We start from the raw sequence: 23,673 nt of genomic DNA on the forward strand, positions 1-23,673 counted from the left end.
TCACCTTGTGGTTAGGCCACAGGGCAGCAGAGCCCTGACACAAGCCAGAGAGGGAAGAAGGGACTTTACAGTGGGAGACTTCATTCAGCTGTGTTTAAAATGGAAAATGGACAAAGCTCTGGAGACAATGCCAAGTTGTATCTGGTTCCAAAGAATCTCTGAACTCTGCACTCAGGTATTACCTTACAACACACTCAGCCAGCACTTGGAAATAGCAGCATTACATAATTGGAGCAGGACACCCCTTCCAGCCACTTCACCAGGAGCCCTCCCGTGGCAGCCCCAGCTGGGCACAGGCCTGGCTCTAATCTCTGATGGTTCTGGAGGCAGTGCCAGGAAGCACAAGAACCTCAGCCAAGCCCAGGCTCTCGCTAACCTTTCTCCCAAGCCCCATCTCTGCAGAACACACCCAGTCATGCAGCACCTTCCCTCCCTCCCACTGCTGCTCCGAGGACAGATTGGCATGGGGCAGATTAATAATGACAATTATGCTCACCAGATGCTATGGAGACGTGTCTCTGAGTCACCAGACATGCTCAAAGACAAACACGTTTCCTGGAGTACCAGCTGAGGGAACATAATCAGAACTACAAGTACAAGAAGAGAATTAGTACAGCACAGAAGGGCAAATACTGGACCTACTTAGAACACAGTGTTATTTTCTTCCAAGAGAAATTAAAACATGAAGTTAGTATTCTCACTCTCCGGGCAATGTTCAGACAATTTTCTCCCCTCTGCCCCTACCATTAAATAAACTATAGGTTTCAAACAGTGCTCCAGTTTTGGTTCCAAGGTCTCAGCTCCCTTCCACATCCTAACACAGAAAGTGAGCCCGGAGAAGGAGCAATCTATTTCACAATATTTTATCATCAAACATAATTTGGATTAAAAGCAGTTTTTATGGAAGCTCTCAAGCAGCCTTATCAAATGTGACATTTCAGGCCAGATTTCTCAAAAGCACTTCACAACAGAATCCTTGAGAAGTGAGATTAATTGTTACTCTACCCATTAAACAGATTACAAACCGAGGCATGGAGATCCTCATCCAGAAAGTACCCACAGACAGAGACAGGGCTACTCAGAAAAAGAATTTTAAAAGAAGGAATAAAAGAAATCCAAGGTTTTCTTTCGATGGAGCCACCACATCAACCAACACAGAAGTTGCTTTCATTTTAGTTTTCTTATGCTTAGGAATTCTACTTCTTTTGGAAAAATAATTATTATAACTCATTTTACCAAACTGCAAAGCAGCTATCTGGGGCTTTTCTTCCTACTACACCTTACTTCACGAACAACTCACTCTCCACCAACACTGAGCACAGCAACTGCCTCTACACCAAACCCTCTGCCAGGCGGCCGCAGCTGCTGAGGCTTAGGTGGAACCACGTCCTGCTCCCTTCCCAACCCCAGGGTGCTCCTGCCTCGCTGCTCCTGACAACGAACACCTTTTCAAACCTACAACTGGAAGCCCCAGCTGCGACAGACAGGAACGCTGGACCAGAGCAAACGGACCAGAAAGATTTACAGCAGAGCTGCTGGCCCTCTTCCCAGTGGTGAGGGGTAAAAAAGGTCAAGTAGATGTTTGATCTGTGCTCCCAGATACCGAGCCTAGCACGCACCCACCCCCAGTCATGCCAGGGACACTGCTCACACTCCCCACGTCGCTGGAACAGCGGCTGCTTCAGAGCAGAGAAACTCCAGCACTGAAGGAGAAAACCACACCAAACTCACTCCTCTGCCTCCAGAAGCGCTGGGAGAGGTTTGTTTAGCACAGCGTGCAGCAGGATACATGTGCCCACATGAATGCCTGAATTAGAAAAAATTAAGCATTCATATGCATACCCGTCTATTCTTAATGCCTCTTCCTTCCCTGATTACATGTTCCAAATGAAGGCAACAGAGGGAAGAAAAACTTAGAGAAAAATTAATCAATCAGCTACTTGAGCCTTTTACGCTTTCACAAATAATCAAGTAACGGTGGCAAAGTATCGTAGAGCATCTCCCCCATTATCCCAGGCTGGGGATTCAGCTCAGCATCGTGATGAGCTGAGGGCACTGCAGGGCAGGCACCAGCCCTGCTCCGGGGAAATTACAGCAGCAGGGAGCAGAGGGAGCAGCTCCGAGCCAGGCTGAAGGTGCATTTCTATGCACACACACACACAGCCCCACTACTGCAACTTCTGATTTGGAAAAGGGAGCAGAGGGGGCAGAAACCCCAGAGAAGGGAGTGCACAGACAAGGCAGCCCAGAGTGCTGCCCGTGCTCGCCTGTGTGATGGAGAGGGAGTTTTTACATGGGCAGAGAGTGACAGGACCAGGGGCAGTGGCTTCACACGGACAGAAGGCGGGGTTAGATGGGATACTGGAAAGAAATTCCTCCCTGTGAGGGTGGGGACAGCCTGGCACAGGTTGCCCACAGCAGCTGTGGCTGCCCCATCCCTGGAAATGTTCCAGGCCAGGTTGGACAGGGTCCTGAGCAACCTGATGTAGCGAGTGACATCCCTGTCCCTGGCAGAGGGTTGGAACTGGGTGATCTTTAATAATGCCCCTTCCATCCCAAGCCCTTTCAGGATTCTGTGATGTACAAGCTTTTCTACATGAGCTTCCACAGCCCCCTTTTTCCCATCTCAGATGGGGGATGAATAGGAGACAAGCCACTAGCAAGCAGAGAGGCTCCAGGGAGACAGGACTTCTGTTTGTTATTTGTTCCCATCCCCAGGGTGACATCCCACACCATGCAAGCCTCCACCCCTGCACAGCACCCCTCAGCTGGCCAAGAAAATAACAAGCTACATATGCTGGTTCATGGGAGCTGCTGTTCCACGATGAGGCAGAAATGGGATAACTTCCATCAGTACATTAAATTGGACTTTGTCATGGCATAAGTTGACTTAAAGTGGCTTTAATGGTTATGGAAAAACACTCCCTCCCTCAAACACATGCAAGGCTGATCAGACCAATAGAACTGTGCTTGTAATGCTGCTTATTTCACTTAAAGCCTTATTACAGCACCACGGTGCTGATTGGCTTTAGAGAGGGATGTCTTTACAGCATTTAAAAGGTCTTGTGTTTAATTAAATTAGCTGCACCTGTATATATTATGTGCAATAAATCAACTATAATTTGCTACCACAGGCAGCTATTACTCTTCCCTGTGTTATTTATTGCTCAGCACCATTAGGGTGAAGGCTTTTCTAGGATACACTAAGAAATGGCAGTTTAGGGATCAAAAGCTGTAACTCATTTTGTTTTCCCTCTCCTTTTTCAGTGGTGCCAATCACATTTCTTGTACACTTGAACAAACACGAATAAGTAAGAGATTCTGGCACCCATTACGTGTGCGTTCATACATGTATTTATAGATAAAATAAAATCAATGTTCCCCGCACATCTTGGTCTTGACTTTCATTTGCACAGATCTACTAGCCAAATGACACAGCCCAAAAAGCACATAAAAATAAATAAAATTAAACAAACAAAATAAAACAATAGTGCTGGATTCTTGCTCCTTGATGCTACACAGCTGTGGTGCTGTGGTACTCCAGTTATGCCACACACCATCTCTAAATACAATTTAGAAACTTGCTCACCCAGGGATCGCTGGGTGAGACTGCAATCCACCCCTGTGGCAAACAGCAGCAGTGACTGTATTACCAGCTCTTTGTGATTTATTTTGGGCTTTTTCAGCCATTCAGACGCGCTACTGGATTTTGCACAGTTTGGCTCACAGTCAAGATCATGATGGCATTATCAGTTCTGCTCCATGGTTTACTCACAGGAAAAGTTTAGGGAGCACCAGCTACTGGTGTGTGAGGTGGCCAGGGCAAAGTTTGCTGAGGCTTCCGAAGATCCTAAACAGATCCATCCTCCCCCCCTCGGCTACCCCCTGCCTCCCTCCCAGCAAAGAAATCATTTAAAGTAGTAAAATTAAATCAAAGGAGGGGAGTAAACCACTCCAGGAGCTCAGAGTCCTGCCTTAGTCCAGCATGCTCCCAAAGCAGCCACACAGAGCAGTCTGGGTACTGCACTCTGCTCTTCAGGGCTTTATTATTCATTTTTCAAACTGCTGCTACAACACACTGATGTTCACAATGCATTAAAGATCTTCCCTGCAATATTTTTCAGCTATTTAACTGGCACAGAATGTCATGCAGGAGCTAATGTAAGGGAAGCTGTCCCAGGGAATGCAGAAGTAATCCAAGGGCTTGATGCTGCTGCTCAACCATGTCCTCTTTAACCACACCTATTCTGTGATCTTGATTCCTAGACTCAGGTCTGAAATAACATCTCAGTTCCTTCTTCCCCTCTGCATATATTTTAATTATGTTATTCTTTTAAATACTAAACAAACAATCAGGGGCTTTCAGAGAAACACCAGCCATCAGGGGACACACACAGAATTAGCACCAATCCTAGCAGGAGTGGAGGATACCTGCAGAGGCACCTACTTTTGGAGTTAGGGATGAGCAAAAAAGTACTGGCATTCTGAAACACACAACTCTTCAGCACCCAAAATCACTGCTGCTCTGTCTCCACAGAACTGCTGATCTTTACTACATCCAAGTGATCAGATGATCAGAGAAGAACAGTGAGGAGCTTGAACTTTGTTTACAAAGGATAAAAACTCAATACAGAAACAAACCAGCTCATTTAGACACGAACAAACTAAACTCAAAAAAAATGTCCAGTTGACAAATCTTTGCTTGCAAAGAGTAAGAGCCCATCCAGGTGGAGCCAGAGCTTGTGGTCTCTGCTGTCTGATCCTCCCCATCACCTTCGTCACCTTCATCACCACGGTCCTGGTCTGCTCTGACCAGGCTCTGTTCTCACCAGCTTTGTTGATGAAGGAGAAGAGCCAAATCCACCCAGGCTGTGACCCTAGACAATCCTCCTGCCTCCCTCCCCACAAGAGCTTGCAAAAAAGCCTCTGGAGCTAGCAAAGGAAACACGTGGGGATGGCTCCAGGCTGGTGCAGGAGCAGGAAGCCCAGGCAGTGGATGCCTCGGGGGGCAGAGCACTGAACTCTGAGGCACGCACGGCACACAAAGCCAGGCACAGGGAACACTACAGTAAGAGAGCTATTAATAAAAATTAAAAGGACATTCAGGAGTATTACGAGCCAGATTGGGAGCTGGCACTGGCTGGGGCTCAGGGAGGCCTGACATTAAACCCAAAAGAGATTATGTAACCTAAGCTGTCCAGTGATCATCTGCTCCTCTGGTGAGGCTTTAAAGCGGCAGCGGGGCTGCACCGGCCCCAGCAGCCACCCAGGCTGGGACCACTCACTCGGTGTCCCTGTGACTCCTGACAGGGGCACTGCCACCCCTGTGTGCCCCACCAGCACACCCCAGAGACCCCAGGGCAGGGAGCAGGGCCCTGGGCTCTGCCAGCCGAGCACGACCCCTGCTGCAAATCCCTGCAGCCAGCACTGGGCAGAGCAGACCTGGGCTCCAGCTCCGAGGCACACACTGCCCTGCACACAGCAGCGGCTCCCAGCCAGAGGCACTGCAGGAAAAACCCTCCTGACTGTCTCAAAACGCTTCAGCCAAGGAATATGCTCCAGTTCCTGACCTGCCAAGCAAGGGGTTTCAGAGGGTTTGCCCTGCTCTCCTTGACCCAGAGGACCAACACCTGCGGAAGGACAATGCCCATCAGCTAACGGGGTCTTCCTCAGAAAGGCTCTTACTTCCCTCCTGTTTTTCTGAGATAAACTCCTACTCCACATGAAGTCATGAGAAAAGCTCACCAGCCTTCAGTGAGACTTGATCCAGCCAGGGAATGAAAAAGGCCTGAAGGGCAAAGGGTGGCTGGCTTGGGTGGACATGGAGAGAACACCGAGCAGCCACGCACAACCTGCCGTGCCCACAGGCCAGGACACCTGGGAGAAGCCACCAGAGCAGCAGCCTCCTGCCCTCAACTCTCCTGACTCTGCTAACCGTGGGACACAGATTTTCATCAGCCCCTGCTTCATCTTAAGCACTCTGAAAAGTCTACAGCTCACAGAACACCCCCTGTAGCTGAACACAGAGGGAGAGGAAGCACATTTACAAAAAAAATAAAATATCAAGCAACTACCGCATACATTCAGAACAATTTCAGGAGGCTGATGTCAACAGGACTGCACTAACCAAGGTGAGCACTGCAAAGCTGTGCCACCACAGCTCTCTGAACATCCCCTTCCCCAGCCCTGACTCCACAGCTCATTCTAGCCAGAAAGGTCAGTGGTATCACAGCTCCTCATTCATCAAGCCTGAACACCAATAACTCTGTCACCTCTGAGAATGAGCCACGTGAGTGCTCCAAACCCACTTTGTTGGTTACGTCAAAGGCTGGGAGATGCTGCCCGGATCCTGGCGGAATGGCAGGAAACAAAAGTGGCCTCAGCGTGAGCAGGGACTTGATTATCTGCAATTAGCAAATCGATGATTCTTCAAGACACTGATTTAGGCCAGCACTTCTTATTAGCAACAGTCAAGGAAAGCACAAGGGCAAATTGCATCAGAGCCGAGCCTAGCTCCTTAATATTGTTTCATTTAAAAATTAATATATAATCCTGCAGGAACTCAGACACACACAGACAACAGCACTGCTGCCATGAGGTACATACTGAACCCAACCAAGTCCCCACCACCATGGAAACAAGTAATGTTATTATTTTGCTCCAAATACATGGGTGTCTCAGGTAATCAGATGTTAACAGCCCAGAGCGCAGGGCACACACCCATGTCAGTGACTGTGCTGGGGTTACAGGTCTGCACCCTGACTGCAGGTGGAAAAGCCCAGTGAAGTCCCTGGGAAGACACCCGCTGGGTTTGGATGAGGCCCTTCTGTTTTTAAATACTTGATCTAATTTTGTCTTGTAACATTACACAAGAACGCAGCTGTATATTTAGTCTCAGAGTTAAACCATTAATTTGCAACTTACAATTCAGTAATACTCCCCATTAATAATGCCATTACATGGGTTATGTTCACTTTCTATCTGAAAGTTTAAACACAACAGGTCTCACTCAAACAGCTTAAAATTAAACCACTGCACCCATTTGAGATCAGTCACCACGACAGGTATGGTATAAAATATACAACAGCAGACAGCTTCAATATACATTTTACTTTCATTTGTCTGAGATGTTTGTGCCAAGAATCCACTTGAGCCTGCTCTTCACTCGATTAGGGAGAAAAATTTGTTTTTAAAATGATTAAAAGCATAACACTGCCCAGTGTCATGTCCCCTCCAATAATCTTCAATTTGTGGGACTGTCTTTGAAACTGTAGCAGAGCAGTTTTACCACTCACAGCATGTATTTTTGATTTAGCAATCCATACACTTCCAGAGGGGTTACTGGAAGGAAAAAATACCATTAACCCGTTGATTTTAAAAAGAAAACCAACAAAAAAGCCCAACATATAGCTATTTTAAGTGAGACTCAGACAGGCTTGAACCCTGAAGAGGAATTATGATTTATACACTAAAAAAGTTTTAAAAAGAGCACATTAAAAAGGCCGAGTGGGATTCCAACACTTTCCTTCAGCAGTGCACGAACGCCTCAGGACACTGTGGCAGCGCTCGGAGCAGACCCAGTGGACTCTGCTGTGCTCAGAGGTGCTGAGTTATGCTTCTATGGAGACAAAAGGATGGGCCCCTGCGTTCCTTCCCTCCACAAACCCAGATAAATTCCAGCCCCGAAGTACAGGAAATTAAAACAGAATAATAGACCAAGGAAAACGCTTCCAGCAGGGAAGGAAATCCTGACCCAGAGCTCGTGCCCTGCAAAGAGTTAAAGCCTCAGCCCCAGCCAGCCCTGCTGATCTTAGTGCAGCTGCTACCTGCAGCCACGGCCCCTCAGCAGCAACACACAAGGGGAAAGTGCAATTTTGAGCTTCTCTTTTCATCTCTATGGTGACAAAAAGCTCTGCAGAGGGAAATCAGGGTGCCTTCCACTCAAAAGGTTTCTCATTTTCAATGACTGCCTTTCACAATATTTTAATTAAATCTCTGGTGGGGAAGATTTAAAGAAAAAAAAAAAAATTCGGATTGTGGGGCTCATTTACAACAACAGAGCAAAATAGGGGGGAAAATGTATTTTAGGCATTTTTAAAATAGAAAGAATTTCTGGTTGAAGATTTAAGAATAAATCTACCAGCTGCAAAGTTTTACAAAAGCAGCATGTGAAGGGGCCAGGAAGCCTTTCCGTAACAAAACCACCCTGCATGTAACGGGCCTCTGGAATTTCAGGAGAGGCTGAAGGACCACCCCGCAAAGGGCCCTTTCCCCCGGGGCTGAGCACAGGCCAGGCACCCACGGGACTCTGGAATTTCAGGAGAGGCTGAAGGACCACCCCACAAAGGGCCCTTTCCCCCGGGGCTGAGCACAGGCCAGCACCCACGGGACTCTGGAATTTCAGGAGAGGCTGAAGGACCACCCCGCAAAGGGCCCTTTCCCCCGGGGCTGAGCACAGTCCAGCACCCACGGGACTCTGGAATTTTAGGAGAGGCTGAAGGACCACCCCGCAAAGGGCCCTTTCCCCCGGGGCTGAGCACAGGCCAGCACCCACGGGACTCTGGAATTTTAGGAGAGGCTGAAGGACCACCCCGCAAAGGGCCCTTTCCCCCGGGGCTGAGCACAGGCCAGCACCCACGGGACTCTGGAGAAGCCCCCTGCCCCCCTGCAGCGCAGCCACCACTGCAGCCTGCCCAGCGAGCCAGGGCCAGGGCAGCACCCGGGCCGTGTGGAGGCTGCAGGACCAAAGCACAGCCCTGGTGCCCAGCTGTGTTTTTACAAGTCTCAGTTCACTGCCACCAACAGAACACAGCAACACCCGCGAGCTGCCAGGAAGGGGCAGCTCCACGAACCCATGGACCCACAGCCACAGGACAGCGGGCACCCGGGGCTTCCGCTGCCCCCCACAAAACACACTTCTCAGCAGGACCTGCTCCCAGCAGGACACCCCAAACCCCATGGTGAGCCCAGGTGAGCCCGTCCTTTCTCCTGAGCAGACACTCCCCGGCAGAGCTGCAGACCCTGCCATGGCAGCCTGCACCCCACGGTGCAGCAGGTGAGCGCTGCCCAGCTCCACAGGAGCGGCCTTCTGACACAGATGGAAAAGCCCATCTCATGGAAAAGGGCTGGAACCACCAAAGAGGCACTGGCAGTTTGTATCAAAACCACAGAGCACGCGCAGGAAAGCAGCACGTGGCTGAGCACAGGACGAGCGGGCGTGGGTGGCTGTGCAGCCCTACCCAAGGCCACCAGAAGTGCCACAGACACAGGGCTTGCCCAGGATGCCCACTTCACTCCAAGGCAGCAGCATCCAGCTGGAGAGAGGGGAAACGATGACTCTGCAATTAGAGCCTCCACACGGCGCCAAGAGATTCAAGTGTGTTAATAAACGTAAAGCTCTGGACAAAGCACTCTGCCTCTCATCCAAGCTCTGCTGTATAATGTGGGAATAATACCCCTACTTCATCTAATACAATTGCCAAAATAACATATTCCCTCTGCAAGGTGTGGTGAGCTCCCTCGAAAGCAGCGCTGTGACAGCGCAGAGTTTGCAAGTATCTTGAACGACAGTACAAGTGCATTGTTAATTTAACTTTTTGAAGTTAACAGAATACTGAAGTAAAAAGTCTAACTAGACATGGGAAAAGAAATATTCTGATCCTCTTCTTAAAATAAAAACCGGGGTGCGGGGAGCTGCAATGACACCCGAGCCTGGATCCCCCGGATCCCAGAGCGGCGCCTTTGTCACCACGCTCAGCAGAGAGCAAAGGGATTCAGCCAGGCTGGCCACTTATCCAGCATCCCCCCGCTGGCTGGAAATTGCTATTCTAGCAGCTACCCAATCTTTAACGACTTCTGGACTGGTCTGCATTTGATTTTGGGGCAAAGGCCATGCCCAGAGGGAGACCCCCGTGAGGAACTCCTCCCTCCAGCTCTCAGGTCATTCTTAAGGCCATCTGAAAGACCACAACAAAATGGTTTACTGCTCACACAGGCTAAAAATCAAGAGCTCTAACATGAAATACAACCTCTTTTCAAAGCCACCAACAGGCAAAAAGTCTGTTCTTGAGAATAAAACACTGGTCAGGAGTGAGCTCATTCAGGACCAAAGGTTTTTTTTAAATTGATGCAAACAGAACTGCCTATTTTTCATGTAAATTATTAATTTTTCTAAAATCATAATCACTGCTGCAAGTCCAGCTACCTCTGTACGCAAAACCCTTTCCACGTACATATTTTCCTGGGGGAAAAAAGGCTTATCCCCACAAAGGAGTATGAAATAAATTGCTTTACTGAAGGTTAATAATATCCTGTCGCCGTGGTAAAAGACTCAATTACAAAACCTTCAGAAGAGCTCCCAAGGAACTCATCTGCCTGCAGTGACAGAGGCTTAAATAGCCAAAATACACAGACAGGCTAAGCACTTCCCAAAAGAGAGGAAAAGGGGAAAAAGATGGGGGGGTTAAGTAAAAAACCTGGAAATTGGACACTCAAGGTTATAAAAAAAACCCAAACACACAACACCACAGTTCCTCTCTGCACACACGATTCTCTATAATCTCAGCAAGAATTATGGCCTAGGGAGACCAACACTAATTTTAGTATCAGATTTATTATGCAGCAGGGAGCAGAAATCAGTCAGGCCCGTCTCTCGGTCCTAATGGGCAGAACTGGCTCACGCTCCAGGAAGGCTCTGCTGAAGAATAGCTCAGGCCTGGTGAAAAACAAAGCCCCTGGGGCTCCCCGAAGCACAAACACGCTGCGTTTCTTAGAAGCCACAATAAAACACAATGATACTCCTCATTTCTGCAGCGCTGCTGCCAGAGGAGCCCAAAGCCCAGCAGCCAGAGCCCGACCGGGACTGTCCCTGCTGCCCTGGCACTGTGGGGCTGGAACCAGGACTGTCCCTGCTGCCCGGGTACTGTGGGGCTGGAACCAGGACTGTCCCTGCTGCCCTGGCACTGTGGGGCTGGAACCAGGACTGTCCCTGCTGCCCGGGCACTGTGGGGCTGGAACCAGGACTGTCCCTGCTGCCCGGGCACTGTGGGGCTGGAACCAGGACTGTCCCTGCTGCCCGGGCACTGTGGGGCTGGAACCAGGACTGTCCCTGCTGCCCGGGCACTGTGGGGCTGGAACCAGGACTGTCCCTGCTGCCCTGGCACTGTGGGGCTGGAACCAGGACTGTCCCTGCTGCCCGGGCACTGTGGGGCTGGAACCAGGACTGTCCCTGCTGCCCAGCCTGTCCTGGCACTGTGGGGCTGGAACCAGGACTGTCCCTGCTGCCCTGGCACTGTGGGGCTGGAACCAGGACTGTCCCTGCTGCCCTGGCACTGTGGGGCTGGAACCAGGACTGTCCCTGCTGCCCTGGCACTGTGGGGCTGGAACCAGGACTGTCCCTGCTGCCTGGGCACTGTGGGGCTGGAACCAGGACTGTCCCTGCTGCCCAGCCTGCCTGGGCACAGCCTCTGTGCAGGGAAGGGCAGGGATGTGCCAGGGCTGCGGGGCTGGAACCCGGCATCTCGGCCACGGGGCAGGCAGAGGTTGAGGCACAGCCATGGCTCCAGCCAAATCCTGCCTCCCCTCTCCATGCCCACAGCAGAACCCAGCTCCCCGGCACAGCTCTGTGCACGGGACGCAGCACTGCTGTGTACCCCCACACACAGACCTTCCCCCAGAAAGGCACCTGCAGCTCCCTGCTCCCCGTTTCTCACCCCGCACCGCAGGAGCTCACCAAAGGTTTGGAAGCTCCAGGTAGATGTCACATGGGCATCTGTTCTTCTGGGCTTTCACCCCTCCATCGTTAACACTTCACAGCCTTCCCCTGTGTCTGCTTGTGCCCTGCTCAGACTCAGAGCAGCACTTGCACCGTTCTTAAGATGCTCCAACTGCCCAGTGAAGCCAGGCCTACCCTCAACAACTGTTTCTAATAAGTCAGTACTAGTTACAAAAGCCTTTTGCAGAGGGTTTCATGACTGACTCACTCCCATCTCCAATGATGCAACACCCAGGCCATTTCCACACGTGGCCTCATCACCTCGTGGGGACTGCAGCTCCTCACCCAGCACTGCCCACAGCACAGCCAGGACACCTCAGCCCCCCAAACCCTGCATGTCCCCTCCTCCCCAGCACCTGGAAACACACAACCCAGCAGGCACAGCCCCAGCACACATCAGGTTTGGAATAACCCTCCTCTAAGGTACCAGCAATTCCCCGTTTCAAGTACTGCAGAACATGTGAGCAGCACTTCTATTTTGCACATCCATAAAACAAGGGTGATGACAATCACTTACCTCATCTCTGTGGTAAGAACAACGGCTGCATTTAAACTAGTTTAAGTCATTTCAGTACACAAGGGCTCTGTGAAAGTAGGGTGCTGATGTCTCCAGGAACATACATACCACAGACTACCCAGACTCTGCACATGCTGCTCCTGCCACTGCTTCAGCTGCCCAAACACCAAATCACCTCTCCTCCTCTGCCTCTTCACAGCACAGAGCACATTTTCACCTGCATAACCAGCACCAATAATCAGCCAAGAAATTCAGGACTTGCTCTCTGATCTCTGTTCCACCTCAAGAAGTGCTTGGCAGCTTCCGTTTGCCTGCCTTGATCCAACAATCTCCAGTTCTCAGGAATGCGAGACAAACAGGTGCTGCTGCCCTTCTCTCAGCTGGAGCCAATTTGGAGCGTTTCAAGGAAACACACCAAGGCACTCTCCAACGATGAAGGGCTGCACCTGCCCAAGACCTCTAAGAACATTAAGAAGCAGCAAAATTTGTCTGACCATGTCCATGTAAGAAGTTTAGCCTGCCCCTGCATTCCTTCAGCTGCAACCAGGATGAAATAAGATTCATGAGTAAGGTGTTCTGCAACAATACTTGTCCTCTCCTACCTGCTTCTCTCCCCATCACTTCCAAATGAATTGACTCTTTATGTTACTTTCCACACACTGCAAGAGATCAGGATTACACAGCACCAGCTGAATAATGTTCTGCTCACACTATCATCAGCTTCATGCGTTCAGATGACAGTGATGGGGACTATAAAGGCACAAAGACAGATAATCACTGCTTATGTCTGCAATTATAGTTCCAATAAAGCTTCTTCATGGCTCTTTAGCACTAAGGCTTTTGGACTGGTAACTGAATTGTTTTAATATTTTTTTATATTCCCTATTTTGCTCTTTTCCTATTGCATACACATGCTTAACCGAGAGAGAAGACAAATGCCTCTACTAAAATATCCACTGGAAATACCTACAAAAAGAGGTCCAGAAATCTAAACTGACTTCTTAAGACTACCACAAAATCAAAGCCACGCTCACAAAACTTTGGGGGAATCATAACTGTGCAAGACTTTCACCTATCATTGTATTTGATCGGGAAGATTAATGACATAGTGGCTGTAAGCAGATGAAAAAGAGAGGGGAAGAAATAAAAATCACACAGGACGATCACAATTCCCTCCTCGTACATAAATTGCCAGGCATGTCACACAGAGCCCGCTGCTTCGATCCCAGTTCCTGGGATTACGTGAGGCAGGAGTTGAGAGCACAAAAGGTGCTGTGGCAGGAGATGCCCACTGCCACCCACCCTGGGGTCCCAGGTGGGCTGGGGCAGGAAACGCCCCCCGGCAGGCACGGGGGGACAGAAGCTCAGGATGCTGGGGCAGCCTGTCCCCAGGGCTGTGCAAACACATCAGGACAGGATCCCTGTCTGCACAGGAGCAGGGCACCACGGCAGCCATCCCCCCTGCTCCGATGGGCACCCAGAGGGGAGCGGGCACGGCCTGCGGCACAAAGGAGCCTGCCAGCCCCCAGAGGAGCCGGCCAGCCCCCGGAGAGGTGTCTGGCATGGCTGTGGGAAAAGAAGAGCAGCCAAGGCTTACCTGGAGGCAGAGGCCCCCAGGACACCTGCAGCTCAGCGTGCTTCCCCCCTCCTCCATTCGAGCCCACCACAATCCTGTGGCAGGCCCCCCCCTCGCCCCCAGCACTGTGCCCCAGCCCCAGGCTGGTTTGCAGCCATGAGACCAGCATGAGCCATAATTCACACCACCAGCTACCTCTCACACGCCGTGGCCTCGCATCCTTATCTTGCTTCCCCTCTGCGGAGTTCGGAAGTGCCGGCGCGCGGCAGGAACCAGAGTGCTGCCACTCCAGACAGGGCCTCCCGTACAAATTTTACAGTCAAAAGCCGTTAAAAACAACAAAAAACCCCAGGTTAACCCCTCAAAGACAACTGGCATAAAGAGCTGGCAGCGTACAGCGCTGCTCTGCCTCCCACACTTCCTCCCCAGCGCCAGGGATGCTGCCAACATCCCCTTCAGACACAGGCAGCCGTTTACCGCGGCACCGAACCCGGCTGTCAGGAAGCGGCTGCGCTCTCTGCCACGCTGAGATCCTTGCATAATCCCCTGCTGCCCTTTTTTCTCTGACCCTTCATCTCCAGGCTCAGTGGCAGCATCAGCACCAGGCGCACCAGGGCCTCAGCTGGGCTCCTACACGCCACGCCAAGACCACCAGAGTCTGACCGAGAGCGACTCTGCTTCCTCGGCTCTCAACCCCAGCCAGCAGTGGGACAAACCCAGCCAGCAGTGGGCCTGAGACATTTTCATAGCAGGTTTTATGAGGGCTTTTTCACCAGGCAGTGTTTGAAGAGGGTACAGTTAAATGTTTGGTGTGTATTCAGCAGCCCACCCATCCAGGGCCGGAGTCTCACAGCTGACCTACAGAAAGTGACTGGGGAGGAAGAGGACATGTCCGGTGCAAATCAATCAAAACAACCCCAAGCTCTTTACAGTAGAGACTTTTTGAGGAGAGGGAACTCCTGCTGCAAGAAGCCAACAGTTTTTGCTGTAGTGGTCTCAGGGCTTGCTCAGTACTCACAGGAGAGATCTCTCAGGGATCCTGAGGACAGGGCAGAGAACAAGACCTGACACACCCAACACAGGGCTGCTAGCAGTCCCAGACCACAAAGTGGAGCAATACCCTCCCCATCCTCAGAAAAGTCCTATTGTATTTCCCATCTCAGCCTTACCTTTGGATTTCTTTTCAATGTTTTCTCTTCCCTCCCACAATTCATTGAACACAGCATGCTGCTATAGGTTCTGTAGGTCTGCCAAATACAACAGCAGAAGTAGGCGAATTTCACCAGCAAAGAAACATCTTTACACTCATTCACAGCACTTTGCAAACCTTTGGCAAAAGGATTAATGCTCCGTGTACATATGGAGCCCTGCACACAGCTCGGGCTCGGAGCAGGGAATTGCACCAACACAGCTCTGAACATAAATGACTGATAACACAGCCAAAGGGAGAACGAAACAGGAGTTTCACTCGTTCAGCAAGCACTGCAGAAGAATCCCTGGCAACATCCCCTTCAGCAACACCTTCTTCCAGCAGTGCAACAACCACCAAACCTGCCAGTGCTGAGGGCTTGCAGCTGGCAAGCTTTTGCCATAAACCAGGCCCCTGACTTGAGCAACATCTCCCAGTCCAGTGGGATTCACAGAGACTTCGGACAAATACCCAGCTCCTTGCAGCCTCTTTTCACAGCACACCACATTACCCTTTGGGAAGATTCCTGAACAGTGTTTATCCACCAACTGGATAAAGCCTCCCCAGACTCTCTATCCAGCAGGCATTCTCTTTACACCAGCATTCAAGAAGCTGATAGTCTTGTGGGCACTTCACAGTCCCTATTTTAAATAAATCCAAACTTCAAAACACTTCTTCACCCTGTGCTCCTCACCTTCTCTTTGATGCAAAACTGACCCACAGAACAACGTAAAGATGAGCTCCGAGTCAGGAATACTAAAGCACTGATTAAAACAGCACAGCACAGGTTTGGGAGCGCTACAGAGGAATTCTGTACCCTCGGGGCCACGCCAGCACTCCCAGGGACCCAGCCCTGAGCCAGGAGGACTGGAGCTGCACCAGGACCAGCATCCTCAGCCAAGGAGCCTTGCCCAGCCCCATCTCACAGTTGTGTGGCACGCACGAAGGAAAATAAAACCAGGGGGACTTAACAGCTTCAAACCCTGGGACCTACTTAATTCACCAGATATTAGTTTCTTTCCCCCACCCCACCATTTTTGCCTCCCACCTGCCAGGCCACCTCATTACTGTCACTCTGCATCAGTTCTTGCTACAGTAGTTTTCTCGGACCTTTGCCCCTTCAGTCAGCTTGAAACCTCTTCCCTATTGTACATCAGAGTCAATGAGAAATTAATGCAAGTCTCTGCTGGGGGAGGGCAGGGCAGAGGCACCGACGCTTTCTGCTGCTGTCAATACTTCTTTGCCATCACCCTGCCTGCCACGTACACTTCACCAACAGATTAAGGAGCCCTGTCTGCATCTCACTGTGCTCGCTGAGGTCTCTGGGACTATTCCCCATGTGCAGAATTGCATAAGCCTTAGCAGGGTCCTTCTTTATAATACCAAGTTCCCAAAGTACAATCTTAATTTAAGCCTACTCAGTCACAACAATACACCCAGCTGCAGATGTCCCAGCACGGGGAATGACTGAGCAGGGGAGAACAACTTCCCAGCATTCTTCAGATTTTCTCTGTGCTCAAATAATAGAAGAAATACTTTCAACAGGAGAGCAGTAAAATGCCAAAGTTTAGAAGTAACTTATTAATACCGCATGCTGATCTGGCTACAAAGTTTCACAGTAACTTTCAAATTACTCAGCAAACCACAATTTCTACAGCAATAATATCATAAAAATCATAGGCCGTGTTGAACACTACTCACATAGTTTACAGAATTATTCCAGTGACTCAGGCAAACAGAATGGGTGATTTCAGGGCTAGAGACTAAATTAAGCTTCAATAATGACTTTTTTTTTAAGTCTGATGTTACACTGACCTTGTAATCAGTTTTTTGAGGAAACAGCAGAATAGTATTTTCTTGTGAGTGAGATCCTCCAGTGGAGGGGGGAATATGAGAGAGATGAAACTGCCTATCTGAAGGAGAAGTGACGGAACTGACCATATACAAAGTACTGTCAAATACAACAAAGTAATCTTTTAATCTTTTTCTGCTGGGGCTTCACAGTTCAACAAAGCATTTAATAATGTGCTTTGAGCCCATGCTGATTCAGCAAAGCACTTACCCACATGCTTATGCCAACTTAAGTATATGCTTAAGTGCTTTCACACAATAGGGGCAGAGAAGACTCAGCCCCTGAGATGAACCATTTTCTGAAACAAGCCATTTTCCCCTAAGATGATTGACTATTTACAGCTTCTCTTCACTTTACAGCATGACCCAAAATGTGTTTGGAGAGAACACTTAAATACAACTGAAAAGTCAAATAACTATTAGGAACAGGCAGACTCAAGGCAGAGCTTAATGAACTAGAATTGCTCTTTGCTCCTTCTCAGCACAGCACACATCTTGATGCACACGCCCCACCTTGCCCTGTTTCAGCGGCTCTCCTCTAAAAATAAGTTCCAAGTTGCCTCAATGCTTTGGATTTCACAACATTTATGAGACTATCACTAGAGTCAACAGGCTAAAAAAAGAATCCATTAGCATTAACTGGCCTGTCACTGGCAGTGACAAATAAATGAATTTGATGGTTTTAGATCAGTCATTAGTAGACCTACCCCCGGGCTGATAAAGGCTCAGCACTTTGCAGAGGAGATGTACTCAATCTGGAAGCAGAGGGGGATGCACAGGGCTGTTAGCATGATGCTCTCCTTCATTTCTCTGACCTCCCTACCTCAGAACCTTTCCTGGCATATGCAAGTGCACAAAAGTCACCTGGGAGATGCCATTAAAAATAATCCAACAATTCAGGAAAACACAGGCAATGAAGAACCTCCTTTTTAAAAAAATCCCATGTTAGACAGTGTTCAATTTTAATTTTTAGTTAGCAGTATGTCAAAGGGAAGGAAAGTACATTAGGACGATTCTTAACATGAAAGACATCCTTAGGCAATGAGAATGGAAATACAGACAGTTTAACAAGCACAAGACAGTCTGTGGGGATTCAGGACAACACGAACAATCTACCTGAGTGATTGGGGAGACAAAATACATGTTTGCATCTCTCCAAAATAGAAGTTACAAAACTCCAGCTCAGCTCCTGTTTCTGACACAACTCACTGCACTCCACACAAGGCCCTGCACAGCCCCTTCTCCCTCTGGCTGTGACATCCAAGGACAGAGGTCACCCTCTGCCTTGGCCACACCACAGAGAGCACAAACCCCAGCCCAAAGACAAGGGGTTCCAAAACCCTGATCCTCCACTGCCTGGAGCTGGCTTCATCAGCCAAGACTCAGACTCCGAAACTTTTCTACTGGACCATCCAATCCTCGGAGCAGCTTACCCTGGACAAGGGATCCACATCAAGGTTGGACTGGTCTTGAACAAGACACCCAAACAGTGGCCATGGGCCACCCAAAGAAATCCCCCACACCACCTGGGAAGGACTTCACACTACTCTGCACACAGATGATACCATGATTATTATCAAGCTACCCATCTATGCCTGATGCCAAGATTAGGAAATGCTTCCTCTCTTACTCCACCCAGACCTGCAAATGCAGGGGAATCTAAAAAGAATTTAAACAATTATCAGGAAAAAGGTCTGACCTTGCTGCTCTTTACAGCCTGGTGGGGAAGGAAGGGTGGCAGGAAAGGAAGAATCCTGAGTTCTGATACTGTGTCCAGTTCACACTCTTTTGAGGGGAAAAAAAAAAAAAAAACAAAACCAACTTCAAAGTCTACCTAACACCTACAACAAGATGGGAAATAGTAGGACTAACCTGGAGGAGTTTACATAAACAGAACTCTTGTTTTTCAAGGTCCATCATTTGCTTTGGAATAAAATCTCTCCCTGCTACTCTGGCTGAGGCTTATCAGACAGCCAAGGGACACAGACACCCCACCCACAGCTAACTTAATTGGAATCAGACATCCAAATCCACTGGCTAGCTTTAAGCAAAAATCCCAGGTTAGCCTGGGTGTTATCCTGAAAGGGCACGCCCTCCATTTGCTGCTCTGGAACAGGCAGCTTCGCACAGTCTCACACCAAAGCAGAGCTGCTGACACTGCCTCTTGCCCAAGAAGAAGGACCAGATGTGCTGAGAGCCCACGCGCCCAGCCAGACAGGAAACCCGGCTGGCCACGGGCACCGTGCGGATCCGGGACTGCCTGGGGCACAGAGGGGCCAGGACAGCCCTGCACCAACCTCTGCGACAGTGACGCGTCTAACAAAGACATCGCTGCTGCACCCCCAGACAAAACACCTCCTCACCAAATCACGTCCCTCTGCTGTCCTGGGACCCAAGGGCCGCCAGTGCTCTGTACTCCTCCCATGCAGACCGGACACGAGCAGTGGCCACCTGCAGTCAGGACACCGGACACGAGCAGTGGCCACCTGCAGTCAGGACACCGGACACGAGCAGTGGCCACCTGCAGTCAGGACACCGGACACGCAGTGCCAGCAGCAGCACGTACCTGCCCTGCCCTCGTCACTCCAGGAAGGCTCCAGACCACAGCCAGCAGGGCACAGCCCCAGTGCCCACGAATGCCACACACCTCACTACAGGCAGCTCCAGCTTGCTGGACTGCGAGCCATTCCCAACCACTCGTATTATGTCCCTGGAGTAAGTGCAGAAGAACAGGCACCTCCATCCCTCTCTGGAGGAACCTGAGCACAGAACACACCTCCGTGGGCAGCCTCGCTAACTGGAAACTTTGGCTGAAGTTTTACCTGCCTCTTTCACATGTGGCTCTGCGCAACAAAGCATCCAAATTCCAATACCAAAGACATTTTCATGGCCAAGGAGCTACTTCATTGACCGAGGCTGCTGTCCTTCTGCTCTTCAGGTTTGTTTTGTTTTTGAAATAAATCCCTAAGGCAGAGGCATGAGGGAGGAAATTGCTCACATTTGAAATTATCTATGAAAATGTTAAAATTGGATAAGCCTTCTCCGACCTAACAGAGCAGGTATCATCAGAAATGGCAGGCTACGTTAATAGTAAGTCAAATTATTGTAGTCTTCAATATTCAAAAGGGGGTACAAGGATTTTTTACACCAGCAGAGTTACAGATGATCTCCTGTTACAGGGTGTCTTCCAACGCTGGAAGCAAGACAGATTTTTATCAAGGAACAGCAGCCCCGAGGAAGGAGACATATCTTCACCAGAACCCCAACGAGTTAAACCCTGCAGCGGATTTCCTAAAACAATAGCTTCAAGTCGTGCTGGCCTTCCCAAGGAGAGCAGGATTACACATCCCAGTAATCCAGTGGAGGCAATCAGGAGGATTTCTGCAGGGTCACTCTCAGGAAAGCAGGGAAGAATGCTGGGCTGCTACAACCTGCCACTGCTTGCTCAGGAGCCAATTTGCATCACCAGAGAGGCGTCAAACCGCGGAGATGCGGTTTACAAAACCAGAAAGAAAGAAAGAAAGCGTTTTACTGGGCTGGGGTTTGAAAGGGCAGGGCTGGGCAATTCCCGTGGATCAGGAACAAGTGAGTGTGGACTGGCAAAGGCAGGGGCAAACGCAGCTGTAAGGACAGGGATGGACGGAGGGATGGATGATGGACGGATGGACGGATGATGGACAGACAGATGATGGATGGATGGGAAGAGGGAATGCGCCCCCAACCTTGCTTCACCTCAGCCCCCATTACTGCCAGGAAAAGCACAGGAAAAGAAAAAAAAAAACCCAAAACAAATCCCCACTTTGCTAAACATACCAGGAAGGAAGATCAGCCAGGGGAAAAAAAAACAAAACAAAACACAAATTCTCCCCTTGCACCTAGAGACAGAGACATTTCATTAAATGCCATTAATCTCCACAGACCCAAGCATTAGCTAGTTAATTAGACTAAAGTACAGTCACATTTTAACGCTGAGCATTTGCTATTCAACTGGGATAAATGAACAACTAAAGTCCAAAACCTTAATTCAGTATCTAATTAAAAAAACAGAAAACAAAACATTCAGATTATGAAATGCTTGCCAGAATAATACATCATAATTGATGTAAAATCTGCTCTTTATTGCATCTGATTTTCTCCAGTCTCCAAATCAGGCTGTTTTCAATCTTCAGATTTTTTTCAAGGGCCCCGTAGAAATCCCAACACTTTAGAAAGGACAACTGTGTAAAAAGCAGCAACAGACACTGCTGACCTCTCCAGAGAGAGCGAGCTCCTGCTAAGAGTGGAATTTGACCATTCCAGCATTTTCCCCACGCTTGAAAGATGCCTGTTACCAAAAACCAAGAGAAAAAAACCCCTACGTGTAGAAAAACAAAATCCCCTTTGTCATTACAACCTGATTTTGTATTTTTTAACACAGAAATTTAACTCACTAATATCCTTGACATAAAACACATCCTCATTTTTTTAATTGTTAGAGAAGAAATCACACGGGACAGCTTGACAACTCCGTTGTATGCTTTACAAACTTCTCCAAATAACACTGTAGAAACAGATAACTGGCACTGAAGACAGTTTAAAATGTAAATTAACCTTTAAAAGGTATTGGGAAGGGGGATAGGCCCACCAAGCTCAAGATCAAAATTCTGGAAACTTTAAATTGTATATTACAGATGGCAACAATCCAACAACATAACCCAGGAGCCACAAGCCCAACACACTATAAACTCTTTGCTCAGTGCAGAAGCAAGCCAGGCACACTATTATTCACCAATTAGTAATTAGATATGTCCCAGGAAGAAAAGAACCTCTAAACATTTGCCTGCGTTAGTCTGGTTTAAAATTCTGCGAGTAGGCTGTTGGGGTTTGTTCCTTTTTTTATTTTTTTTAATGCCCCAGCACCTCTCCTGTGCTGTGCCTGGGGGTTTTAAGTGACACAGGGATTTTCCTAGGTGCCTATTTTGTGCAATACTTAACACCATGGTTCAACACACACAGTTACACTGCTTGCTTTCATGAGGAGCTGCATGCAATAACAGTTCAGGCAGTTGGTCAGGTAGTTTCCCACCACCAGCTTTAAACCACTTTTCCTTATTGCCTTGCACGTACAACTTTGCAGCCTTTTTCTCCCATTTTTACCAAAGACTGAAGTTACCAAGATGACAAGCGTATACACAATTGCCATACATCAGTTAAATTAAGTTTTTCCAATAGACTCTCAAAAACAAATTAAGAAAAAGTCAATTACAAAAGTTTTCTTTCAGCCTCTGGCTTTCAAAATTCACACACTGCGAGTCTGGCTTTGAAACCGATTTGTTTTCATTAGGCACAACCTAAAGAGCAAGAACCACTTGTGTTCCACAGGCAGCTCCTGCAGGGGAAATGGCTCCCAGTGACATTTGGAGGGAGCGCAGGGGCAGAAGAGCCAGGTCCCTGCACCGCCCCCGTGCCACGGCAAGGACCGGCCACACCATCGCCAGGCCACTGCTCCGGCCAGCCTGACCAGCTGGACACTCACACCTCGCTGCTCCCCTGCTCTTACAGAACACCCAGGGCTCGGAGCCTCACCAGAAACTTGCCATCCCAGGCTCACACATCTCCCGAGTTATACAAAAGAAAATCTGCAAACAATGAAGGCAGAGATAGATCCCCATCCATCACAACCACAGAACTGAAAGCTCAGCTCAGAACAAGCCTGAAGCCTGCACTTAACCCAAACACCCTTGATAAACTCAACGCGCTGCCCAGAGCGGCCGCCCGGGCGCGGGGCTGCGGCAGAACCGGCCGCGGTGCTGCTCTGCACGGACCCGGAGCAGCCTCCTGGGCCCCAGCCACGCACTGATCCCCCCAGAGCAGCAGCTCTGAAAGCTTTCATTGCCAGTTCCCCGGCTGAAACCCGAACTGCCTGGCAACAATGATTCTCTGTGTGCCTGAAATCCTATTATCGACCCTCCTACTTACCTTGGGCTGTGCTCGTCGGGGAAACGCAACTTTAGGGTCAATCTGAGGAAAAAGAAAAGGGGAAATCAACAGGGTGGCTTTGGTTGTCATTTCGCATTATTTTGATTTTAAATCGCTGAATTATTAATCCCTCATTTCTCAGGCTTGTAATTCAGCACACCGGGTCATCCAGAGCTACTCTGGAAATGACAGGTCACGGTCTGGGTTTGTCTGGGGAGATTGGCAGGGGCGGGGAGAATGGGAAGACAGGAAGAAAACATCTCTTCTGCACTTCTCCTCCATCATCTTCTGGGCAGCAATCCCCATGGGTGCTCAGGGAGCTCTGGGTCAGTGTCTGGTGCTACCTCTACCACCAAAACTGCATGCTGAGGATTTTCCACATGCCCTAGAGGTTGCACAGAAAGAGGGCCAGCATTCCTGACCAACATCTTAACTTGGTGGCTTTGACACCTGCCCCTTCCTGTTCTTGGGCTTGGGGTTGCTTCTTTTTTTCTCCTTTGTTTTGCTAACTGACAAGCAACACCATACAAAAAAGGAAAGTCAAAACCAAAGTCAAATTACTCAAATTTCAATTACTAAAACTGAAACATTTGAAGAACTGGAGTCCCCTCCATAATAATATGCCCAATTGACCTGATTTATTCACTCACAAAGAAAATATGTGAGCAATGGAAAACTCCAAAGGGGCATTTCTGGGATGGGGCGGGAAGGGAGGAGAGTAAGTTACAAACAAGTTTCATGTGTGTGAAATATGCACGCACTGAACTCAAAAGTAAACAACTTCCTAAAAAAGGTTTTCCATTAAGGAG

The 23,673-nt window shown here is 49.2% G+C and overlaps 1 protein-coding gene across 17 annotated transcripts in view; it reads right to left on the reverse strand.

The window, feature by feature from the left end:
* Positions 1–23,673, reverse strand: part of MSI2 (musashi RNA binding protein 2) — a 204,651-nt gene that overhangs the window by 176,380 nt on the left and 4,598 nt on the right. For 16 of the 17 annotated variants that reach the window (XR_011005502.1, XR_011005503.1, XR_011005500.1 and 13 more), the window contains one exon: positions 22,865–22,906. The exons of the other annotated variant lie outside the window; for it this stretch is intronic. Coding sequence is in view for 11 of the 16 variants with exons in the window: in XM_068210737.1 (XP_068066838.1) it covers positions 22,865–22,906 (42 nt within the window). In the remaining 5 variants the exon portion in view is untranslated. The remainder of the gene's footprint in view (positions 1–22,864; positions 22,907–23,673) is intronic. 17 annotated transcript variants of the gene reach the window in all.

This window comes from Anomalospiza imberbis, chromosome 20 (assembly GCF_031753505.1).
Source record: "Anomalospiza imberbis isolate Cuckoo-Finch-1a 21T00152 chromosome 20, ASM3175350v1, whole genome shotgun sequence".
NCBI lineage: Eukaryota > Metazoa > Chordata > Aves > Passeriformes > Viduidae > Anomalospiza > Anomalospiza imberbis.